General features: G+C 38.6%; 3 protein-coding genes across 3 annotated transcripts; 1 reads left to right on the forward strand and 2 right to left on the reverse strand.

Moving 5' to 3' along the window:
• Positions 1–37: 37 nt before the first annotated feature.
• Positions 38–7,529, forward strand: gemin4 (gem (nuclear organelle) associated protein 4). The gene is made up of 7 exons (XM_055226024.1): positions 38–180; positions 2,133–4,049; positions 4,485–4,635; positions 4,843–5,116; positions 5,708–5,916; positions 6,178–6,592; positions 7,205–7,529. Exons 1-7 carry the CDS (start codon positions 135–137, stop codon positions 7,424–7,426), a joined length of 3,234 nt encoding a protein of 1,077 aa, XP_055081999.1. The 5' UTR covers positions 38–134; the 3' UTR covers positions 7,427–7,529.
• A 184-nt stretch (positions 7,530–7,713) lies between these two features.
• On the reverse strand, positions 7,714–10,618 carry LOC117380283 (TLC domain-containing protein 3A-like). The gene is made up of 5 exons (XM_033977067.2): positions 10,374–10,618; positions 9,753–9,836; positions 9,242–9,452; positions 9,080–9,175; positions 7,714–8,510 (listed from the first exon to the last, which is right to left on the reverse strand). The coding sequence occupies exons 1-5, from the start codon at positions 10,496–10,498 to the stop codon at positions 8,226–8,228; spliced, it is 801 nt and encodes a 266-aa protein (XP_033832958.1). The 5' UTR covers positions 10,499–10,618; the 3' UTR covers positions 7,714–8,225.
• A 1,582-nt stretch (positions 10,619–12,200) lies between these two features.
• On the reverse strand, positions 12,201–15,391 carry LOC117380535 (GTPase IMAP family member 6-like). The gene is made up of 3 exons (XM_033977360.2): positions 15,376–15,391; positions 13,965–14,318; positions 12,201–12,978 (listed from the first exon to the last, which is right to left on the reverse strand). The coding sequence occupies exons 1-3, from the start codon at positions 15,389–15,391 to the stop codon at positions 12,398–12,400; spliced, it is 951 nt and encodes a 316-aa protein (XP_033833251.1). The 3' UTR covers positions 12,201–12,397.
• Between the last annotated feature and the right edge of the window lie 1,158 nt (positions 15,392–16,549).

A 16,549-nucleotide genomic window follows, 5' to 3' on the forward strand; every position in this document is an offset into this window, starting at 1 on the left:
GTTGACCTGAGGAGGCGCTGTGGAAAACATGAAGCATGAACCGGAAGTGAACTGTGCACTCTTTTGACATGCGCAAAAGTCAAGAAAAATGCTTTTTTTATTGTCTGATATGAGTTAAATATGCGGTGAAAACAATGTCAAAAAATAAGTGTAGTCTTGATTACAGCAAAATGAACAAAGGTGAGTAGGATTTTTGAGTCTTCTTTGGGATAAATTATTAATAAGAAACATCAGCCACCGCAAAAGTAAAGAGTTAACATTTCTGCTTAACATTAATGCTAAGTTTGAGCTGCCTCATCCAAAAGTAAATATTATTAATTGACTAGATTAGTCTGTACTGGTTATAGAGTCCACATGAGCAGAGGTGCTTCAGTTAAACCGAATATAAAAGATATAAAAGAATAGTGATGTTTTCATTCAAAGCGCTTGAATAGAGCTCAGTGTTCACAGGATCAGGACAGACCCTGGTGTCCAGGAGCCTCCTAAGACACATTTCTCATGAAACTCCTTTTCCACCTGTTTGAAAGGACGTTTCATCAGAGAAGTTCCGTGTTTGAGTAAAATGAAACTCACAGAAGAGTCTTTGAATGTGTCATTTATTTTAAATGAATTGTCTTTAAGATTTAGATTTTTAAGAATTTCTAAACTAGTTGGGTGGCCCAAAAGTCACTGACAATTAAAAAAAAGAACATAAATCTTTTGTTTCTATTTTTCTTGTATTTTTCCAGAGCATTTAGAACGACCCTTCCGACATTAATATGAGCAAATACAGCACCGAGGAGCGAACCCTCATTGTACAGTGGTACTTTGAGTCACATGGGTCAAATTTAGAAACCCAGCGGTGTTACCGTCGACATTTTAAAACCAGAGCTGCCCCAAGCGTAAATACCATTAAAGGAATAATACGTCGTTTTCAAAGACAGGGTGCAGTTTGTGATCTCCCGAGATCCGGAAGACCTCGTACAGCAAGAAATGATGAGAATCGGGAAGAACTGGAGAGAAGTCTGGAAGAAAATCCATCTGTTTCAATCAGAAGAAGATCTCAACAAATGGGAATCTCACGATCCTCCTTACAAAGGATGTTACATGAAATGGAAATGTTCCCATACAAAATACAGCTTGTGCAGCAGCTTCAGCCTCAGGATTGTGAAAAAAGAGTAGAATATGCAATGAAACTTCAAGAGTTAGTAAATGGTGATCCTGGTTTCCTCCAAAAGTTGATTATGTCAGCTGAGACTCACTTTCATTTGGACGGTTTTGTCAGCAAACAAAACTGCCAAATTTGGGGAACTGAGAATCCCCAGGTGATTCAACAACATCAACTGGAACCTGTTAAATGCACGGTGTGGTGTGGGGTAACAGCTAATCAGATTATTGGCCCATATTTCTTTGAGGATGGGGAAGGAAATCCGGTAACTGTGACGGGAGAACGATATCGCACAATGATTCAAGATTTCTTGAAACCATGGGTACAGGCCCAACCAGAGCAAATGTGGTTCCAACAAGATGGTTCCACAGCCCATACAGCAAAAGAGACCATACAAATGCTCCAGAACATCTTTCAAGACCGAATTATCTCCAGGGGTTGTGAAATAAACTGGCCGCCTCGATCGCCTGACCTGACTAGTCCTGATTTCTTCCTGTGGGGCTATCTTAAAGAAAAGGTGTTTGTGAATAAACCTCAGACGATAAACGACTTAAAACGTAATATCGAGGATCAAATAAGAGACATAAGCCCAGAAATGCTTTCAAATGTGACGCAAAGTGTGTTGGATCGGGCTATTCAGTGCAAAAAGGAAAATGGTGGACACTTACAAAACATTATTTTTGAAAATTAGGTCATTTTTACTTCCCCTAGTTTAAGTCGTGATAAGTTCAAGTGTAAGTGAACAATTATAACCGTATATATTGCCAAAAATCTCAGAAGGTTCAGTTTACATGCTGCTAAAATTTGGGCGGTATAACGTAAGAATTATAGGAACTACTGAAGATTTAAAAGTGTCAGTGACTTTTGAGCCACCCTGTATCTGTATCTTATATCTCATTATATATGTCTGTGTATGAAAAGTGAATTTGCTGTATTTCCTAGTACATCTTAAACAAAATGTTCATTCATTTTTGTAATTTTCCAGAATTTGCTGTGATCCAAGGTGCTTTCCTTTCGGCCAATAGGATTGTTCCACTATGTTCTCTACAGAAAGCTGACTGGGACAAAGTTTGTGATCCGATTTTGGAAACTATTCAAGAAATAACCCAAAACAAAGGTAGAGCTGAAGAGGTGAAAAAGACATTAGTGTGTGTTGCGTGGCTGAAGCTGCTTAGCGCTGAAGAGGACGAGAGCATTGAAGTTGCATGGAAAGAAAGTCCAATTTTTTCTTTGCAAAATGGTCTCCCTGAGTTTAACTGGGTTGTTTTTCTGGAGCTGATCAGGTCAATAACATCTATCAATATCTACACACGTCTTCTATTATGTCTTCCTCCGTCGCAGTTATGCTCTGAAGTTGAAAGGCTTGTCGAGCACATTAGACGCAGCCCCGTACGAGAAGAAGATGTTACATTTTTCTTCGATGTTTGGTGGGAGTTGTGGACATGTAAGGATTTCCATAAGGACAGCACAGAGGAGATGTTCACACAGGAAGTTTCACGCATGTCGTCAAAGGCAATAAAACAGCCTGCTAAAAGATTGAAACTAGACTTTCCAGACCAGACCACATCAAATCCTGATCTTGTAAACATCTTTTTTTGTGCATTTAGAAACTTAGGAGCCCAAATAACGCAACCTAAACTTATTTTTAAAGCTCTCTCTGTTTCTATAAATGCCTTGTATACAGCCTACCTTTGTGCTCCTGAACCAGAAGTTTCAACTAAAGAAAAGCTAGAAATCTTGTCAGAAATCGCAACCATCAGAGAAAAAAATAATGAAAAACTAGGGCCTAAAATGATTGCGGAGTCGCTGAAAGATTTGAACACAATCCAGAGGCCGTGCAGGTTCAAGCCTCTGCAACTGAAGTTTGAAGATGCCTTACAAATAATGGTAGATGTTGCCTATAACTGGAACTGCAATGGTCTTTTGGAAGTGGAGGACAAATCCAACATAAGTTACTCTGAATTTAAATCAAAACTAGGTCTCCAGAATGTTTTTGCAGCATTTCACAAGACAAAAAGAAGTAAAGATACACCTCTATGTTCGATTTTTGAACCAAAGGATTGGATGACTCAAAAAAATGTTGATTTACTCCCTGATGTTTGTGCAGAAATCGCCAGAACTATAATATCACAAAAAATGGACGACTACCAAAACTTCGCCTTGCTTTTTGCTGATGAGGAGAGCTGGGCAACTTGTGATGAAAATTACATCGACTTCCTGGAAACGAACCAATCGGCTTTCAGAGAACAAAACACACTCATCAAACTCACCCAAAGCATTGTGGGTAAATTCAGCTCTGGTTCTGTGGATGTGAGCCACTATAGGAAGCTGATGAAGGTAACAGCGGACATCTTCTCTGCTCTTTCCCTCGATGATAAAAACAAAGTTCTGGCTGCAGTGATGAGAATATCTAAACGAGGGTTTTTTGGAAGCAACGTGCCGTCAGCTGTGACCACAAGCTTTGAACGAGAGCTGAACATGGCGTTTAACTGCATCATCCAAGGAGGAGGCGGGCCTTCAACAGCTTCTAACCTGAATACAGCCGTTTCATTGGTCGCCAGAGTTGCCTTTCAAAACCCAGAGGCAGCAGTAAAGGCGATGTGTAATTCAGCGATTTCCAACAAAGGTTCTTTCCATATTATGGCAAAAATGCTACAGCAGCTGCCTGGTCTTTCTGGAAGGGCATCTGACTCAAACCAGGACGCAGAAGGAAAGGATCTTCTATGTAGTTGTGTTAAGGACATTATTAAAACAAAACAAATGTCCCAGGATGAGAAGGAGCAGCTGGTGAAGTTTCTGTCTTTGCTAATGCAGCCTGTTGTCATGACTGAAGGAGATGGAGGAGCAGAGGGCTTCCTCCTGCCCCAAACGGTGATCTGCGCGTTTGTCCTGCCAAATCTGGGTGAGAATCCTATTTATTTTATGCTGTTTTGTGGCGTTTATACCAAAGAAATCTGTCAAAACAAGATGCACACAAATAGGGCTGATGTAATTATTGAAACAAGCATCGACTCGTTTAGGAAGAACATTCATTTTTAGAGTTTTGAACAAATAAACAGAAAACAGAAAATGAAACATGACATGCCCAAATGAAAGCACTCTTGCCTTTTTTAAGATTTTGTAGTCTAAACTTTGCAGTACCATTTATTTATTTTGATAGTTTGATTTCATTGTACAAGTGCAGAAATATAAATATAAACTAATGGGAACATGCTTGAGTCAACTTTAAACAGATTATGGCTTATTTAAATACAACTCAAGCTATCAAATGTTGAAAATGTATTTATATATACTATGGAAATCCAGCGTATGATATGAATATTTGCTTCTCTTTTAGCTGTGCATTCTGTGGACCTTGAACTGAGCTTGCGGTTGCTCCACAGCGCCCTCTGTCTGGACCATCAGGGCGGTGCTTCTCACTGGGTGATGCTCTGCTCGCCTTTTCCTCTGCTGTATGTGCTGGCCCAGCTTCACAACCACACGCTCAGGTTGGCCTCATAAACCATAACAAGGACTATAATGTTTTAGATAAGAGAAATTCTATTAGACCAAATTAACAAATAAGATTCAGACAAAACAATGTTGTCATGTTGGACTGTTTATAGGTGCCATTTTGAGTAGCTTAAGCAGTATATTTTGTTTTGAATAGGTAGTTGTCAAGTTTACCTTTTGTTTGTTTTAATTGATCTGTTTAGGAGATGGGAGCCGCCCACAGACCTGCACAGAGTCTCCGTGTGGTCCATGGACACTCAGGAGTTACTGGTGACCGTCCTGTCGACCCTGGGGTCAGTGGTGGGGGCGGAGGTGGCAAAAGACCCTGACACGTGGTCCAGAGCTCTGTTTTGGCTCTACAATAAAACGGAAGAGCTCGACTGGACAGTGCGATTCCTCCTGAAGCCTGTGTGGGGCAGTCACTTCAAAAACGAGGTCCCTGCGTCTCTGTTCGCCGTCTGTGAGCTCCCAGAGCAGGTGACACATGTGAACTACAACATACTAATTACAAACTACCACATTTTAATTCAGTTTATTTATGTAAATGTATAAATATAGTATAAAAACATTGGAAAAGGATGCAAGAAGTCCAGAGTGCACAGCATTTATTCATCCATTCAAACAGACAAAATGTTATTGAATAAAGTACTCAATTAAGGTTTTATAATTTCATTGGCACATTTTCACTGATGAGTTTGACTAAAGGATGGGGCAAAGGGAACAAAAAATTAAAAATCACTATAAGAAAAAAATCAAAATCAAATATGACAATGATTTTTATTTTGTTGCATTAATATTGCCGTTTATTTCAACTACAGTAGAGATATTTAGACAACATGGAGTTAAACGAATGAGTGATATTGTTGACATTGTTGATTAATGGGTTTATAACAGAAAACTGGGCCATAAAAAGGTTTTAAATTTATTATAAAAGGCTGATTTAAGCATGAGCATGAAATAAGTACAATAAAACTTAAACCAATGTATCTCTCATCAATGTATTTGGTCTCTGGTTTAGTGTTTTTCCATAAGCGTATCTATGTCTTTGTGTATTTTCTTTCTTTTTAGGAGTGGTCTGGGCTGGACTTGCCTCAGTACGGTCTTGGCACTGGTCTTCTGGCTTGGACTGAGTGCTGCTGTATCTCAGACTCGCTTCAGTTCACGATGTTGTCTCATCTCAGTCTGGATCAGAGCAAACCGGATCACCTGGGCATGTTCAGCAAAGGCCTGATGGTGGCGCTAACACAAACCCTCCCTTGCTGCTCTTTCTCCCAATGGTCTCTGCTCTTATTTCATGTTTTTCAAGTTGTATGCATAGGACACACCCAAAAAAATCCAAACAAAATTGACAAAACCATACGATAATCATTAGTAAACACTTATGACACTTACACCCATTTGTATTTTTATGTTATACAGCTGTTAACTCCTGACTTTGATTTATTATTGCAATATTTACCCATTTTTATGATTAAGTTTTAGCATATAAAGTTACTTCAGACAAATACAGATTTAACCATTCATCAATATCCTTCCAGGTCTCTGCTCCTTCAGGCTCTGCGCGCTCTGATCGACTCCGGACGCCTCCATGTCCCCTTCTCCCTGGAATATTGTGACTACCTGCCTCTTTTGGATCTGAGGAGTTTTGCGTGCGAACTGCGTCTGTCCGTGCTGCTCCTGAGGGTCTTCCAGTTGCTCTGCGGGTCTAGCTGTTCTGATTGGCTGTCCCGGGATGGCTGGGGTCACGTGGGAGCGCTGTACGCACACGCCGTGAGGGACATGATCGGGTCACTTAAAACGAAGCTGCCTCTGTCTGCGGCGGCTACAGGCTCGGCTAATTTAGTGAAAGAGTCTGAGAAAGACCAAAGGAAAACGGAGGAAAGGGAGAGCGTCCTGAGTCAAGAGGTGCTGTTTGTGCTCAGCCAGATCTACTGTCATGTGCAGCACGTGCAGGTAAATAAACGTTTCAAATCACAAGCGTTGTTAGGGTGCATTATGTTATTTTTTTTGGTGAGGCTGGAGTCTACCACCTGCTTCTCTCTTCAGATATGTCATTGCTTAACCTGGAATGTTCCACAGAGGCATGGCATTTAACTTACCGTGGCTTATCAGAAACTAAAAATAGCTTTGTAGGAATAAAAGTCCAAACATTGCAACATTGAGACTAAACCAGGATATCATGGAACCAGCCTTTGTTGTTTGTCGCTGATACCAGTATCTGTGGCAATCTTAAGTTTCATGCCTTTGATTTCTTTAACACTGTGTATGTCATTCAGTGCAGAACAATGATTATTTATTCACTGATATTTAGTCATTTCTGTGCTATAATGTAAGATCTGAAGTTTGACGAACGATGAATTTTTACTCTGCATGTTAAAGATGTCAGGTTTTTGTTATTTAGTGTGTTAAACATGTGCGAATGACATAAAAAAAACAACTCCAAGTATGTTTGTGATGATGACACATTATAACAGAGGTGAAACATTAGCGTAATATGGGCCCTTTATTGTGTATATTTAAACTATCATAACAAAAACAGTTATCCGTGTATTTTCTCCCTCTCAGGTGTTGTTACCAGGAGGCCAGTGTGAGCAGTTGTTCTTGTCCAGTCTGGAGCTCCTCAGTCACTACGCGGCCGTGATGGGGGTGTTTCCGTGGAGCTGTAGCGCTTTAGAGTCCGACAACACGCGACACTTTTTCACCACGATCACAGAAAACCTCCAGAACCAGGAGATGAAATCCGTGCTCCAGCAGAAGATCTCGCAGCTCGTCTCTTCGTCAGCTTAAAACATGAATTTAATCAATGAATTTAAATGGTTTATCGTTGCATTCAGTATTTTGTCACTCTGCAGTCTGTATGTGTCAATAATAAAATAATTTCTGCAACTGTTGAATATTATTATTACTCGTATTTATCCACACTTTAAAAGGAACTAACTGTAATTCTTAAGTGGAAAGGTTTATCTGTTTTGTGCTGCTCAAATGCACATTAAGAGTGGGCAATATATTAAAAATATCAACATTTTTCCCATATATTGATGAAATCACAATTTTGAATGTTTTGTCTTTTTAATTTTCTAAACATTAACAGTCCAGGCTCACAAAGAAACCACATTTTACTGATAAATGATGGGTTGCTCTATTAAAAATCCCAAGCTGATCATTGACCAGAAATGATTAACTTTATAAACTGCACATCCTTAAGACCACTAGACATTTTACTCCAGTTAGATGGTTTGAACTTTTATTATAAATCCAGACCTTCCTGGTTTCTTTTTAATGACTTAGCAGTTACAATGTCAAACTACAAGAAAAAACAAGACCTCATGATTATAAGTCAAACTCACAGGCCAAGCATAAAGCTCTGAAATGTATTTGTTCCTATTAATGTTTAAAAACAAAAATAGTTCAAATATTTCACAGACTGACGTTCGACATATTCAGAACATCATGATAGCAGCAAACATTTAAAAGCAGTGCAGTTAAAAGGCTCAAAAACAGCAGCATTGTACTTTTTTTTTAAATTGCAAGCAACATTATATAGTGCAAAAACATTTAAAAATTCCCATTGCTCTTAGTCTGTCCTTTATTTCTCTTTTTCATCCTTTGTCGTCCCTTTCTTACGCCGTAGGTAGAGTCTTTTTGCTTTCTTCACCAGGAGAATAAACCAGTAAATCTGTGGCGCCATGATCACTACATTTCCCAGGTTGCAGTGCAGCGGTAAATGAAAAGGCACTTTGTACAGAGGAATTCCAAACTGTTGTCCGTAGGTCCAGTACATGAAGGGAAAGATGAGGATCCGACAGGTGAAGAAAGTGAAAAGAACAGCGAGTCCATTGAGACGGTGCAAACGGGAGTCGTCCAGGCGCAGCTGAAAAAGATGAGGTGATTACAATGCAGACGGAGTACGGAGAAGAATGCCAGCTTCATCAATTTTACAACAAAAGAGCAGTAGAAAAGTTCATTTTTACACCATTTCCTTTTGTCCTTGAAGATGTTGCTCTGCCTGAAACATTCCATATTGTCGCATTTAACATTTTTAACTAGGTTTATTTAATTATGGACATTTTGTTGCTTAAAAAACGTGCATTCTTCTCCCCTCTCTCTTTCAGTGTCCACAGATCAGACTTGTAACTCAGACTTGCTCGTCTAGATTAGATTGATAAATTTAAAGTCATACTATGGAATGTTCAAGGCAAAGCAATTATATGTTAGTCAATCTAGTAACAAACCTCCACAGGAAAAGGTTAATCTGTGCAGCTGGAGTGATAGTTATGATAAGAACTGTCCCCATATTGTCACTTTCTATTCCACCTAACCTATTCTTGTAAGTAATACTGAATTTATCATGATAATGTACTAATTTTGTGCAGTATATAAATCTTCAGTGCATCTTAATTGTACCTTTGTGTAACTGTGATATAATCTAAACCTGTTTACCTGGATGAGTATTTGCCCGATGGAGACAAATGGAGAGCTGCACTCTGTGGTGAAAAAGCAGCCGATGAAAAAGTCACCCAGCCCTCTCCTGAAAAACTACAAACACAAAATATGACAGGACGTGCTCTTTACACAACATAAACGTTTATATCAAGGTCATACCAAAGTTATAGGCAAGAAAACGGACAGCAGTGTCGCGTGATGTAGAACCAGCAACCAGTCTTTGTGAAGAAAAGCCCTGACGGTTTGAAGAGAGTGACCTCTGCTCTGACCCCTGCTCTTCTCGATGTGGAAGTGGCTCAGGTACATGGCACAGATGTCAAAGGTCATGTAAGGAACTCCAAACATTACAAAAGTGTTGACCAACCAGTGGCTATTAAAAAAAAAACAGATGGATGAAGATGAATAACAATGCATTTATCATGCATTTATCAACTTAAAAGGCAAGTTCTCAATGTTATTTAAATACTGAGCGATTTGTTGTGTTTTCTGTGTTATATTTAAGGTGCCAGTCTATGAAATCGTTCTTGCGTTATAACATGGTCTAGTCGTGGTAAATGTGGGTCAAACATATATGGCTTGACAAAATAGCTGTTGATGTAAAGTGTAATATTTAGGATAATTTAGTTGTCTTTAATATGCCTTTCTCATTTTATACACACAGTGAGCTTACTTGTCGTTCATAACATCTTTGCAGGACATGACAATTATAGATCCTGCGGCTGTGGCCAGAGACCCGTGGACAGCAGACATCAGTCTAATGTAAACAGAAGAAAAGAAAACTTAAGCATTAGACGTTATAAGGTAAAAACAAAACAAAATGTTACCAAACAACAGAAATGATTTATGAATAACAGCAGGGTTAGTGGATAAATGGTTTGCTTTAATCAAGTTTTTCTTGCATCATGTGATTTGGTTTGTAGTGTTCATTGCATTTCTACTAAATTATTTCAACAGTTTTCTACAATAAATGTTAAATGTCAAACAAAGTGCAACCTTACATGAATAAAACATTGAAAATACAAAATAGATCTACTAAATCATGTTTTATAAATGTTCTAGGCATTTATAAAACATGACTTTAAAGTGTTCATAAACATTTGTGTGAATCAGGGTTTTCTTCTGCACTTTTCTCCTGTAATGTTAATTTTTTTATGATTAGTTGTGATTATTTATGTTTTGATTTGTTGTACTGTGATTTTAAAGTCTTTCTTATTCTGTAAAACACTTTAAATTACCTCGTGTACAGATTGTGCTGTATAAATAAACTTTTCCTGCTTTAACCTGCACTGACCTCTCGCTCACAGACACCACATCTGCGTCGGTCCATTTTGGGAAGAACCGCCTCAAACCCGCCTTAAAACTAAAGAAAAGCCCCGGGAACACCACGGCCCCGCAGACCAGAGCAGAGAGCAGCATTTCAGACGCCTTTTCTCCTCCACTGCAGCGGGACAAACAGGGTAAAAGTTCATTTAGCTACATTTAGCTACTTTTAGAATTAGCCACATTAGGCACGAGCTACTTCCTGCTTTTGTTGATGACGGAGCTAAAATAAACCAATAAGAAGAGGGCGTGACCTCAGGGGGCGTGACCTCCGGGACGTGTCCTCAGGGGAACTTTACTGTTTACAGAGTTTGTTTTTTTATTTTTTATTTTTATTAATTAATTAATAATAATAAAGATTAGCAAACATTTGTGGCACAGTAGAAAAATTCCACAATTAATAATTAGAATTTACTGTTTAGAGTCTGCACTCATTTAAAACACATTTTATTGATTAAAAATAACAATCCTTCTATGTATCATGATTATTTATTATTATTATTATTATTATTATTATTATTATTATTATTATTATTATTATTATTATTATTATGTATGATCGTGATTATGATTGTTCTATATTATTATTATTATTATTATTATTATTGTCTGTGTAATCTCTCAGTTGTCCAGGTCTGATCCATAGTAAAAGTTGAATCTGTCAGTTGGACAAAAAGTTGTAGAAGTGAAGATATTTGGCTGCTCGGCCAAGCTGCTTCTTCAGTTCTGGTCAGATTACTGCTGGACACTGCCTTATATCTGCGTGAAGAGAGGAGCTAACTACACTGAAACTGTAACCAACGTTTGTTTACAGTTTCATCCTTAATGGCCCTACTGGCTAGCTCTATTGTTCTCTTTGTTGCCTTAGTTTGCTTTGGGTCTGAGGATGGAGTTGTAGATAGGAGAAAGATCATGTCTCAGGCACCATTCCTGTTCAAGGAAGGATTGTCTTTCCTAACAAAAATATCTTCTTTAACTCTCCTCTCAAACCATTTCTTTTCTCTGGCTCAGATCTTATTTATTTATTTATTTATTTATTTAGAAAAGGGACAGTGCATATTAATGAACATAAGATACATATGTAAATATGCCAGATTTTAGCCACAGGCTAGTTTCCATCTGTTGTCCCTGGACAGGTTGATGGTCACATTTAACATAAACTAATCTGAACCTCACTCTCTTCACAGGAGTGGTCTGTGTCTTTGAGATGGAGATGAACAGCAGACTGTGGTCCTGAGCTGCTCTCTCTCTGTGTTGGTACATTCCGTTTAGTTTCTCAAGTGAAATCAATCCTTCCTTGAACTTTCATTATTATTACACAGTAGTCTACTAGTATATATTGTCAGCTTTTCCCGGAGGCACACCGCAAATAAAAATCCAGTAGGCTCAAGTAGATCCATAAACCAAGTTCTTTATTTTCGGCACAGGCATCATTCAACCTGATTCGACACGATCTCTCCTAATTTTACATCTCCAGAGTGGGCTCTATATACTAGTAGCACACGTCACATTCTCTTAATAATTAGCTTGGAATATACAGACATGTACATGTTATCTGCACATAGCACTTCCACGTCCATGTATGTTCCAAGTACATTATGACATCATCGTGCCACACTGGCACCCACAAAAACATACAGGTCAAAGTATAATATATCAAGTATAATAATATCATGTTACATGAAACATTAATCCCACAATATCCTACATTAAAAGTGCATTATGTAACTTTTTAAACGGAGAATCTTCAACCTTTTGTTTCCAGGGAGAAGTAAAACAGAGAAAAACAAGTGGACAACACCATGCAAAGTTACTGGTAAGATCTGTGGAGCAGCGACTCCGCTCATAGCTTTTCAAGGTGTTTTCGAGCAATAAAACATCTGTAATTAAACCAAAGTGAGAAAAATAGTAAAAACAGGCCGAGCTTTTTTATCTAACATACAGTTTCTGGCAAATTAGCAAGTATATAAAGATATGTACGTAAGTCTACAGTGTTTAATTATTCTCATTTATTCCCCAGATCTTCTCCATGAGCTGTTCTCGTTGATTCTCGTGTCTTTCACTTGTTTCAGTCACATGATGCCTGTGTCCACACCTCTGCATCACCCACTGTAGAGCTTGTCCTTGTTTGGTGATATATTCTTCTATAGACTTTCCTTTGAGTTCATCTCCGAACGTAAACAAAACCAGCGTCTTTCCCCAAATATCATCCCCCAAAACACCGAGGTACTTCTCCACTTTGGCTCTGTGCTTTTCTGTGAATGAGTCGACTGGTAAAACGAGTAAAAACACACATTTACTCCCAAGTGAACGTAACGAGGGGCTTTCGCTGATTTCCAACTTGACTTTTTCAGACTTGGCTTGTCCGTACAGACTCCATCCAGGCGTGTCCACTACAGTCACAGACGTCCCGCACAATAGCCTCTGTCCCATTGCGTTCTGGGATGTTTTGGTGTCAGTTTTGAATTCTTTTTTACCCAAAATCTGGTTTCCGACTGAGCTTTTCCCCGATTTCCTCCGACCAAGAAGAATAATGCTGAGAGGAGGCTTTGAAATCGACTGACGTGATGAAAACACTGTAAGACAAATTAAGAATAAACGAGAATGTACATAAAGTTAGTCATATATTACATATTTAAGCCTGAGGTCCACATGTATGACAGTAGCTTTTAACCATGTGAGTTAATACATTATCATTAGAATCATAGAACAGATACTAAAAAGTATTTGTGTATAAATTATTTAAATGTACTTCACTTATCCTATATTAAAGGCACTAACAAAAGGCCATTTTGCAGCGTTTCTGAGACATCACAACATTCAGCACGTCTTTGTTTCAAGAAAATAGGAAAAATAGTGAAGATTTTTATGTTAAATACTGAGATCATGGACCTAATTGTGTATAAACAATAATCACCACATTTTTGGTGAATTTTAGATTATTAAAAAAAATATTACGGACTTTAAGTTGCACTTTTACTTTGACTTATATGTGAATTATGTGTTTTTTCCTCATTATTATGTATTTTTTTTGGCTGGTGCGACTTATACTCCGGAAAATACTGTAATTATAATTTTAACACCAGTTACTCTTCCATCTTGTTAAATATTTGGCTTCCTAAATAACATCCAGGCTTATTTTTTGTATAAACTTGTCACGATCCGCACTATTCCTGCCCCATGTTTTGTCTCCTGTCCTGCTCTTCCCCTCCCTCACCTGCCGGAGCTGGAGCTGGGCTGAGCTCCTGGCTCCTCCCGCGCACACCTGCAGCTCATCAGCGCAATTACCTCCACCTGCCGTGGATAAGAGGAGCCAGGACCAGACACTTGGGGCCGTGTTTATTTACACAACCTGTAAAACATTCCCCGAGTTCTGCATCTTTTGGTCCAATTTCCCTGCCATTATGACAAAAATAGACCTAAACTGAGCAAATGCAGCTCTAATGTAGCAAATGACAAATCTTTAATGAGTTTTTGAAGCATGTAAAATCCTAAACTAGCAGAAGAAGCGTAAAGTTTGAGAAACACTCCTCTAGAATCTAAAAAACAGCTGATCACAAACCTGTGGGCAGCTGCCGTGGTGCTGCAGACCTCCACTGTCTTAAATCTGCACCTCCATCCCCCAAATCAAAACCAGTTGTTAGATTTGGCCTGCGTCTCATCTCTATGTGCTCTTGGTTTCCCAGCATGCTCCTCTCCGGCCTCCTTCCCACGCCCCGGTGCATATATCCCCGTGCAGGACGTCCTGTGGCCTCTGTGACTCTCTGCATCTTCATAAACAGCTGCTGGACCTCAGACTGGGACGTCCCACGGTGATGGTGAGTCTGGACGACGTGGTAACGGTTTCCACAACGATCCAGAAAGTAGTGCAGAGCTCCGCCCCCTCGCCTGATGTGCTCCTGGAGGGTGAGTCGTCCTGTTTAAAAGAGTTAAATGTGCAATAAAATAATAAATACTGAATATCAAACCAAGTGGGAAATATGGTCCATGACAGTAAATCAGAAAAAGAGCATCTCTTTGTCTGCGGATCTATCTATATATCTATCCATCAGTCTATTTATCTGTCTGTCCATCCGTCCATCAATATAACTATCTGTCTGTCTATCTAGCTATCAATATATCAATCTATCTGTTGCAGTAGCTGTAGGATTATGATGCTTTCTGACTGATCATCTATCTGTCTGTCCGTCTAGTGGTCTGTCTGTCTGTCTGCCCGCCCATCTATATATCTTTGTCTGTCTGTCCGTCTGTCTAGCTGTCCACCCATCCATCCATCTATATATCTTTCTGTATGTCCGTCCATTTGTCTGTCTATCATCTATCTATCCATCCATCTATCACAGTAGTTGAAGAATTACAATGTTTTCTGTCTTAAGAACCAAAACACAGAATTAACTCCTTTTCCAACTTGATGATAATATCCGGTGTTTTTATGATTAAGAATAAATTTTACCAATAAAAATCTATATTTAAGCAGATTATCTCTTACAGAAGCGATTCAGAATGTATTTGAAACATCCATCTGCCTTTTCTAATCAAACACACGCACTAAACGCACCCCCTAACCGCGCACCCTACACACACGAGGTCATACTTGCAATAAAATCAGGTCAAAATCACTATAACCTGTGCTCGATACCCTCTTTTACCCTGTGTTTTCAGTCCTAATCATTCCCCCCTCATTGTTTTAAATAAAAGTGTCAGTCCTGATGATTTCTATTATTCAGGTGATGCATAATTTCTCATTTCAAACCTGTTTCCCAAACGTGAACCCCGTTGCTTCGCTGCTGTACTCTGTGTCGTTGCCAAAAGCTCGTCTCCCCAAAATAACATTTCCGAGTGAGCTCTTTCCACTTTGCTTCGGTCCCAGCAGCAGCACCACCAGCCCAGACTCACTCTGCTAAGAAAATACATTTAAAACATTCAAAAAACATCCAAAATACTTGTTTTTTGTGTCAGTGCCAGGTTCTTACCATTGTAGAGAGCCATGTATGAGTCCAGTGTTTCAATTAGACTCTTTAAATCCTTGGCAAACAGTGGCAAACTCTTTAATAGTTAATAGTTAATTTTGAGTTGTATTGTCTAACGTTGGAGAACAGGTGACGGTTAGATTCAAAGTTCATAGCTGAGATTCCACTGCCCTTGGTAAATAAATAACTATAGTAATAAAACTGCAGTATAGGTCTGCCTATACTGTATTTGCATTATAAACCTATGGAAACAACAAACATACATGTACGTATTATGAAAATGAGAAAAATGCTGCTTCTAATTTATATTTTACATGAAAAATATATGTATTAAGACTTTAAAAATACATAAAAAACTATACGCTTTGAATGGGATGATGTTAAACTCTCAGATGGAGGAAATAAGTTGGTGTTTTCATTAAAAATCTGTTTTATTTGATTGTGACAAGGCTCTATAAACCTGTGCAGATTTACTCTAAAACATTGAATAAAGATATTAAATAGTTTGCTGTTGGAGTTATAAAAACAGAAAACGCTCTGTCCTGAAATGTGTGGAATTAAAAAGAGAACATACAACTTTGGTAAAACAATGTAGCTTTAATTTGTGTAAAAACTTAAGATCTAGTGTAAATATCTGACCACTTTCTCTAACTGGAGTAAAAAAGCTGATCTTAGTGAGTCTGCTGAGTAATACTAACATCCAAATACATAAATAAAACTTTCTGTTAAAACGCGCTGGTGTAAGTGTGTTGTCGTGTAAGTTCATGTAATAATGAGTGGGCTGCCTTTAGCCTCAGGAGATGGACCCTCACTGACTCTGGTTCAGACAGAAACAGGCCATTTGTGGATAATGGAGCAGGAAGTAGGACAGTTTAACGACAGAATAACTGTGAACAGGAAATACAGGATAATGGTACATCTTATATATGTAACAGGACAGAAGTATGTCACTGAATTACACAACGCCACAGGCAAAAACCAGAGTGTGGCCTAGTTTTAGTGTGTAAAGTCTGACTTCAAATAACGAACATGTTGATTTATTTCTGATTGGAGTCGTATATCGCTGCTTGTTCCACTTGGCTGCGTTCACATTAATCAACAAAAGAAGATCTGTCTAAAATATGTTTTTGTTTTAAATGCCAAATAGGTACAAATGTCTTTTTTTCCCCCTTTTTAT

Source organism: Periophthalmus magnuspinnatus, chromosome 13 (assembly GCF_009829125.3).
Source record: "Periophthalmus magnuspinnatus isolate fPerMag1 chromosome 13, fPerMag1.2.pri, whole genome shotgun sequence".
Classification (NCBI taxonomy): domain Eukaryota; kingdom Metazoa; phylum Chordata; class Actinopteri; order Gobiiformes; family Gobiidae; genus Periophthalmus; species Periophthalmus magnuspinnatus.

Coding starts and splice junctions, on each gene's coding strand:
- gemin4 (XM_055226024.1), top strand. CDS start 135: ATGTCAAAAAATAAGTGTAGTCTTGATTACAGCAAAATGAACAAAG. Junction 181..2,132: donor TTACAGCAAAATGAACAAAG/GTGAGTAGGATT, acceptor GTAATTTTCCAG/AATTTGCTGTGATCCAAGGT. Junction 6,593..7,204: donor GTCATGTGCAGCACGTGCAG/GTAAATAAACGT, acceptor TCTCCCTCTCAG/GTGTTGTTACCAGGAGGCCA.
- LOC117380283 (XM_033977067.2), bottom strand. CDS start 10,498: ATGCTGCTCTCTGCTCTGGTCTGCGGGGCCGTGGTGTTCCCGGGGCTT. Junction 9,453..9,752: donor AAAGATGTTATGAACGACAA/GTAAGCTCACTG, acceptor TTTTTTTAATAG/CCACTGGTTGGTCAACACTT. Junction 8,511..9,079: donor TCGGGCAAATACTCATCCAG/GTAAACAGGTTT, acceptor CATCTTTTTCAG/CTGCGCCTGGACGACTCCCG.
- LOC117380535 (XM_033977360.2), bottom strand. Junction 12,979..13,964: donor ACCACGGCAGCTGCCCACAG/GTTTGTGATCAG, acceptor TTTGTCTTACAG/TGTTTTCATCACGTCAGTCG.